The sequence below is a fragment of the Lipophrys pholis genome (genome assembly GCF_963383615.2).
Source record: "Lipophrys pholis genome assembly, chromosome: 6".
NCBI classification, from domain to species: Eukaryota; Metazoa; Chordata; class Actinopteri; order Blenniiformes; family Blenniidae; genus Lipophrys; species Lipophrys pholis.
In genome coordinates this window covers 28805059-28812536 of record NC_137629.1, presented here as the reverse complement: position 1 = coordinate 28812536, position 7478 = coordinate 28805059, and the positions used below count along the sequence as shown (strand labels likewise).

The 7478-nt window shown below is 45.1% G+C and overlaps 1 protein-coding gene across 1 annotated transcript; it reads left to right on the top strand.

The window, feature by feature from the left end:
- chic1 (cysteine-rich hydrophobic domain 1) lies at nucleotides 1–6714 on the top strand. Its single transcript, XM_080466339.1, has 6 exons — nucleotides 1–147; nucleotides 2380–2434; nucleotides 3419–3574; nucleotides 3983–4039; nucleotides 4559–4618; nucleotides 5282–6714. Exons 1-6 carry the CDS (start codon nucleotides 2–4, stop codon nucleotides 5330–5332), a joined length of 525 nt encoding a protein of 174 aa, XP_080322465.1. The 5' UTR covers nucleotide 1; the 3' UTR covers nucleotides 5333–6714.
- Nucleotides 6715–7478: the final 764 nt, after the last annotated feature.

Sequence of the window (7478 nt, the reverse complement as noted above, 5' to 3'; positions counted from 1 at the left end):
CATGAGCGTCTTACTACCCAACATGGCGGACTTTGATACCATTTATGAGTTAGAAGACGAAGAGGATGAGCACGTAGTGAGCGAGGAGCACTTACCCAGATACTGCCCGGAGCCCGTGGTCATGCGAGGGGCCGGCCACATCACCGTGTAAGCAGAGCCGCGTCTGTCGCTCCTGTCTGTCCGCCTGTCGCCTTGTTATCCTCCGCCTGGTTAGCCGCCGCTAGCCTGCGAGCTAACGCAAATCACAACAACTAACAGTCAGCCATATGTTTACGCTTTCTTTCTTTTCCTTTTTCGCCCGTTGTTACTCCACAAACCCATCTCAACCGCTTTTTTTTTTTTTATCCCCGGTACAAGCTCACAGGAGGCGGCGCACCGACTGATAACCTGAAGTTTATAGGTGTTAACTGTAAATCTTTCCTCCACCATCCTCATCATCCTCATGTTTTGACAAAACTTTGCTGGAACATAATCATCGACGCCACTGACTTGATGGCAGTTGAGTTAAGTTTGCAGAGAAAGGTCAGCCCCTCCATCGCCTTAAAGCTGAGCAGACTCCCAGCGTGGCTTTAAATCATCGTTATCTGATCCTCCTTCAGTCTTCTTCCTTTAACCCGACGAGTGGAGACTGATCGAGTTCTGTTCCGTCCAGATGAATCTGACATGTCAGCTTTAAAACCACAGCCACGTCGTCACAGGCTGCACAAGACAACAAATACTTACTCTGACATCTTGTTTATATTGGGTTTGATTATGGACTCAGATCTGAAATTCAGCAGCCACACTAAGACGATAACAAAATCAGCGTGTTCATGCATTTGTTTTCAATTGGGCGGATTATTATTATATTATTATAAACAGTGTGTTTTAAAGTCCTCAATAACCCGAGCTTCCATCTCTCCACTGGCTGCCTGCGTGTCTAAACATCCACTTCCAAATCTTACTTCTTGTCTGTAAAGCTTTGGATGCTCTCGGGCCAAAATACACCTCAGATATTCTTGTGAATTATGAACGATCCAGAGCCGTGAGGTCCTCAAGGAAAATGTTTACTAAGTTTAAGGTGAAGCAGCTTTTAGATCCTACGTTTGTCAACTGTAGATCAAACTTCCTGAACACCTGAGGTCCGCTCACACTCTCACTTCTTTTAAAGCAGGCCTTAAAATACTATTATTTGCCCCCAATTTCCCTTAAATAACAGGTCTTTCTTACTTCTATGTCCTTTGTCTGAATCGTCCTTTCACTTTTCACCTTTTTATGTCTTTCTAAATTGCCTTGTTTTAATGTATTTTGTTCATTTCTTTGTAAAGCGCTGTGAATTGCCTGGTCTGAATTCTACTGTATAAATAGATTTGCCTTGCCTATATAATCCATATAATACAGCCTCACCACCCCACGTGATGATGTGTACACTGTAGACACACAATTTCTACACCTATATTTCTTTCATAACAAATTAACAGTTTTTATTGGAAGGGAAACAGGAAGTGTGAATGATTGAAAACACCATATTCACATACAGTGAGGCTTATCTCAATAACATGCAGACGCCATAAAATTAATAAGGAATAGTTTGATACAAGAACTATTGCATCTAAATATTGATGACACCGTCAGAATATCGCAGTAATACAAGTGTTTAATTTCATCAAATGATCCAGAGAATTTGGAAAAAATCACTTAGCACAAGTAACAAAAGATTAGATAGTGGTGTTCACCACCGCATGGGCTCAGAGTCACTTCCAGAATCCACTGTCTGTAAACGCACTCCACTGGACAAAATGACTTCGTGCCAGATGGGATGGAGTTCATATAACATTTATTGAGGGAAAATAGAAACTTGTTCTGCCGTCCGATGGGTTAAAATGAAAACACCTTTAGACAAAATGTTCTGCAAACTGAGTAAGAGACGGATTCTACTTTTACTATGATCAATAATAACTGACTGAAAAATGTTAAATTTCCCCCGGTTACAGCTGTTTTCAGTCGAGCATAGTTTTAATAGTTTGCAATAGAATAATGAAGAAAATAATGCATATTTGACAGAAGTTATCCTGACGTACATTTCAGGTTTAATTTGTGAATTTGGAATATTCATGTGCTGCCAGTAGCGCGTCGCTCTATAAAGAGTCCTTCACTGCAAGAGAGCCGCGATGTTCTCTGCTAATTGGTTCAGATTTATGCACATTTATCCGCATCATTATCAGCCAACAAAATAAGTCAGATGTCCCCCCCCCCCCAAATTTTTTATTCTGTCCATATTTAATGTCTCTCTTTTCGAATGAGTGCTGGTTTGAGATTCAGCTTCGGTTTGCTCACGTTGAAGTATTAACAGAGTTCTAGGAAAAAACATTCGCATACTAAATGTGTTTCCTCTTCCAGGTTTGGACTGAGCAACAGATTCGACACCGAGTTTCCCTCCGTTCTCACGGGAAAGGTACGGTTGCTCCTGAGTTTTCTTGCACTTCGGTCTTGCGGTGCCACTTTCTGTTCAAATCCAAGTGGGAAGAATCAAGCAGTTAAATGCTGCAGCGATCCCTTTGTTCCTTTGGGCCTTTAATGGCCCCAACTTCCCCAAACCGCCCCATTCAAACTTCCCCGAGTGGGTTTGATCTGATGGAGATGCATTCTCAGTGACGCGGCGCTCCGCAGAGAAAGGAGCCTGAATGTGCTGCCGTCCAGCTCTGTAAATGAGTAAGCCGTCTATGGGGAGCGGTTGGCGGGGACCCCAGTGTTCTGGATGGTCCAGCTCCAGGTGATAAAATAATGAAATGAAGCCTCGGCCCTAGACAAGAAAAGAAAGCTTCCTGGGTCGGACGCAGAAACACAAAAAGGCTGCAGGGGTAAGAGCAGGCCGAGGGAAGTGTGGGGCAATAAAAAGTACCTTCGGTATTGTGACCCAGGGTGACATGTGATGGATGAGGTCACAATTATGATGATTGAAGGGTGCAGATCAGGCCCTGCTGGGCTTTATTCTGAGGTCTTTGGCTGTTTGCAAAGAGACCTTTGCATCCTGTCATAAAAGATTACGACCCCGGTTTTATGGCGTACAGACTCACCGAGGAATGAGCATCCATTCAAGTTGTTTGGCCCGACACTGCCACAGGCGCTGGGCTTATCTCTCCTTTGAGTCCCTCTTTGCCTTGAACAGTCTGGTGCTCGGTTAGCACGTCGGGGGGGGGGGGGGGGGGTTATAGCATTTAGAGAGCTCATCTCAGGACAACATCTGCAAACATCTACCTGTTGGTTCTCTGAAAGTCTTTGATCTTTGCGCTCCGGTTTCTCGAGGGGGTAAAAGAAAAGAAAAGAAAAACACCTCAAAAAGCACTTAGTTGTTTCTACATCTTCAGTATTTTCCCCATCATTGCCCCTATTAAAGCGATGACTTTTTTTTTTTGGTGCGTGTGCTTTGTGTCTTCAGGTAGCGCCAGAGGAATTCAAAACCAGCATCAGCAGAGTGAACGCGTGTCTGAAGAAGAACCTGCCTGTGAATGTGAAGTGGCTTCTCTGCGGCTGCCTGTGCTGCTGCTGTACGGTCGGCTGCAGCCTGTGGCCCGTTATCTGCCTCAACAAGAGAGTAAGTCTCCCTCCTCCCCGGTTCAAACTCTTCCTGACGTCAGCGCTGATTACTCAGCCCGCTGTTATAGCAATTCAGCCGCATTGATCTGAGTGCGGGGGGGGTGGTGGTGGGGGCGGGGTGGGTGATAACTACATGGTTCAATTAGTGGCTCTGTGTAAAAAATGATGCATGGCGCAGTGCAGCTCCACTCCTGTCCAGCTCAAGGGTGCGTGTCATTTAAAGGTGGAGTTCCCCCCCCCCCTCCGTCAGAATTGCTGACAAGAAAGTGGAAATTACTAGCTGGTAAATTGGGAGCTCAGTCCATAAATTCTCACACTGCTGCTCTTTACTGATACCTGTTAAAGTCCCCCCCCCCCCGCCCCGCCTGCATTAATGCATTTTGTTGTTGTTTTTTTTCTCCAAAAGACGAGACGCTCCATTCAGAAGCTCCTAGAATGGGAAAATAACCGACTATACCACAAGGTAAGACAGACGCCGGCTCCCACCTGTGTGGAAGTGTTTAATTGTGTGTGTCAGTGAGAGTGTAAGCTCCAGTGTCACCGTGACGGATCACGGCCGGTCATCTGCTTCCTCACCTCTGTCGCCCCGCCGCATTCGGCCCCTCGGAGCCGTTTGAGTCCGATCCGGAGCGCGAGGCTCCGAGAGGACCACGGGGTCAGCCGTAAAAGACTTATGTTAATTTTGTTTTGTCTCGCAGCAACAAATTACCGCTAGTAGCTGTGCAAAGGTATAAAGGAAGCTCTTCAGGGTGTCTGGCCACAGTTTGACCCCAGCCAGACCAGACAGTCCTGCTCCCAATGTCCCCCAACACTGCAGGGAGATTTCAGACAGATTCGCCTGAGTGTGTGTGTCTGTGTGTGTCTGTGTGTGTCTCTGTGTGTGTGTCTGTGTCTGTGTGTGTGTGTGTGTGTGTGTGTGTGTCTGTGAGTTTAAAAGTGAAAGAGAGATATGGGCTCATCTTGTCTTCTCTTCTCTCGCCAGCTGGGGCTGCACTGGAAACTCAGCAAAAGAAAATGTGAAAGCAGTAATATGATGGAATATGTAAGTTGATGACGTCGTTACTGTGGAACGTGTCGGATGATTCCCACCGGCGATTAATCTCCACGTTATCATCCCAACTAAATGAATCATTGAACTTCTATGAAACAGTTGAAGTGTTAGTTTAAGATGCAGTATTAGTTTGATAATTTACCAGCACCGAAGTGATTTTTCTTTAAATCGATCTCGTGAATTTAATCTTTTGATTCAAATTTACTGAAAAACATTTGTCACTGAAGGTGATGTCGGGACTTTTTCTTGTGATTTTGTGTAGAAAGAAAATGAGAATAGTTGCATATAATGTACTAACATTGTCTTACAGCCACCTTTATTGGATAAATATATATATATATATATATATATATATATATATGTGTGTCTATGCCTGCTATTCTTTGACTAAATTTCTAAGCGAGATGAAGAACACATAAAGCCCGATGGTCCTTGTTTGGTTTTTCAGGATTAATCATCACAATTTTAAAAGTTAAATATTAGAATAAACAGCTAAAGTGTCACAGATGGTGTTTGGCCACATTATTCATAAAACTCTTCAAAAAGCCTGATTGTCGTTTTCAGTCACTTTTCCCGTCTGATCGTTCTAATAAAATCACATTTACTCCTAATAGTTCTTAAACGCTCAACGCTGTTTTTTGCCTCTCTCTGCAGGTGATTCTTATAGAATTCTTACCCAAATATCCTATATTTCGACCGGACTGAGCGGGGCCGGTGGCGGAGTGGATGCGTGGCCCTTGAATCTTCTCCTCAGTGCCTTGTATATAAACACAGTGTGTCGCGACGAGGGTCTGCACTGGCTTCTCCCACCCGACGACCCCGTGCGTCTCCCTGTACCTTGTACATTAGAATTTACAACACTGTCACTTTGCTTTAGAGCAGATTTTGCACACTCACCCCTCCCCCCCCCGACAGAACTAGACATTGTCCCCTTCGTTACACTCTCTCCCTCTTTTTTGTCGTCGTCGTTTGAAAAAAAACAAGTGAAAACTCGAAAAGTGCATTTACCCCAAAGAACCACCAACATGTATCCCGTAGACTTACTTCAGTAATCCCTTGCAAAGAATGTGATGCCTCCACCTTCCATAACGATCCTTTGCCTTATGTATGGTTTAAAAAGGAGCGACTCCTCGTGTAACAGGAGGGAGGGAGGCTCGGAGCGACTCGGCAAGGCCGTGTATTTAACATGCCGTCTGTGGGGTCTCCACTCTTTGCAGGTAGACGGGATGGTTGGATTTGCCTGACGTACGGCGTACGTCCACCCTGTGTTTTGACTTTAACCCTCCGTACGTGGGAACTAGCTATTGAAAGAACTTGACCTGTAAATACCAAGTTAGAATAAGCTGTACAGTGGTATACCATTGTTTACATAAAGTTACTTAGTTCTTTAGTTGTTTTTTTTTCTTTGCCAACATATTGCTGTACCATAGTTTTGATTAATGAAAGATGTCTTTCTAGTTTATATGGACCTGTTTACCTTGTTAAGCCATATAGTGACTATGTACCTGATGCCAGAGTTAAGACTGATTATTGCACTTGAGCCCAGACGAAAGTCAGGATATCAGACTCGTCCTGAACATTCATCCAGTGACGACCGCGGCGCACGATACACGGCGGCGTTTGCCAATGAAGATGACGTTCAGTGACTCGTCATCGAGAGATAGCTGGAAGATTTTTATCTCTCTACTTCCGCTCATATTTTTGTTCAGTTTATCCCAACTTTGCATTGATTTTTGTAGTTTTGTACCCCGCCCACGCTGTGTCTGGGGTCCTCTTGATGTTTTTGAGCGCACGTGTATCTCCGGTCCGCGGTGCGTCGAGCAGACGGTCCCTTTGTTTCAGTCCTCCTCTCCGGTGTTGGTGTTTATTTTCCTGGATCTTAGTCAACAGACTGCTGCATTGCGTTGCATTAGAGTGCCTCTGGAGTAGTTGCAGGATCACAGAGGAGAACAGACCGACATCTGCCCTCTTCTTCTAAAGGAGACTTCAAATCCTCCTCGCAGTATTGTCCCTGTTACAATCCCTGTACATGTTTGTCCCGATGATCTAATCCCGACGGAGAGAGAAAATAAAACAAGTTGATTTTGACTTTTCTCTGCTGCTTTTCTTTCCCCCCTCTGAACCCCGGAAGGCCGAAACGGATCGGTGGGGCTGACCTCCGCCGAGCCACTGCGCTGTTTGTCGTGTTTAACAAGGTGTTGAATCGTTAACTTTAACAAGACGGCCTGCAATTACTCAACACATTTGTAAAACCGGCTTGTTACCAGAACCCGCCGCTACTTCCTAACGCTGCACACACCAGTGGTCAGCGAGCGGAGAGAACGCCACCGCGGCGCTACAGTAGCTCACCTCACTTACAAACTCCCCCACTCACACACATACACGCACACACACACACACACACACACACACACACACACACACACACACACACACACACACACACACACACACACACACACACACACACACACACACACACACACACACACACACACACCAGTCCCGGACTGGAGGGCTTCGCTTCAGGGTGGTTTCTTTTACGGTCCTTTGTTTTGTTGTTTTCACATCCACTGTCTCTCCCCGTGGAAGTTTTGAGGAAGTCTTTACAACTGTGGTAGTTTAGCCCCTCTTGACCACTGGAGTATGTGCACATTGAAAATTGTCATCCTTAAGTGTTGTCGAGGGCTTTGAGGGACGCATGATTAAATTCCCATTTCACTATTCCCGTTACCACCGTACTTACAGCTTTACTGAGTGTTTGTCTAAAAATAGATATTGTCCCTTCCGGTGGTTTTCTTGTGTATCGCGCTCAAGTTTTACACGGTTCTTCTGTTGAATTCACCATTGT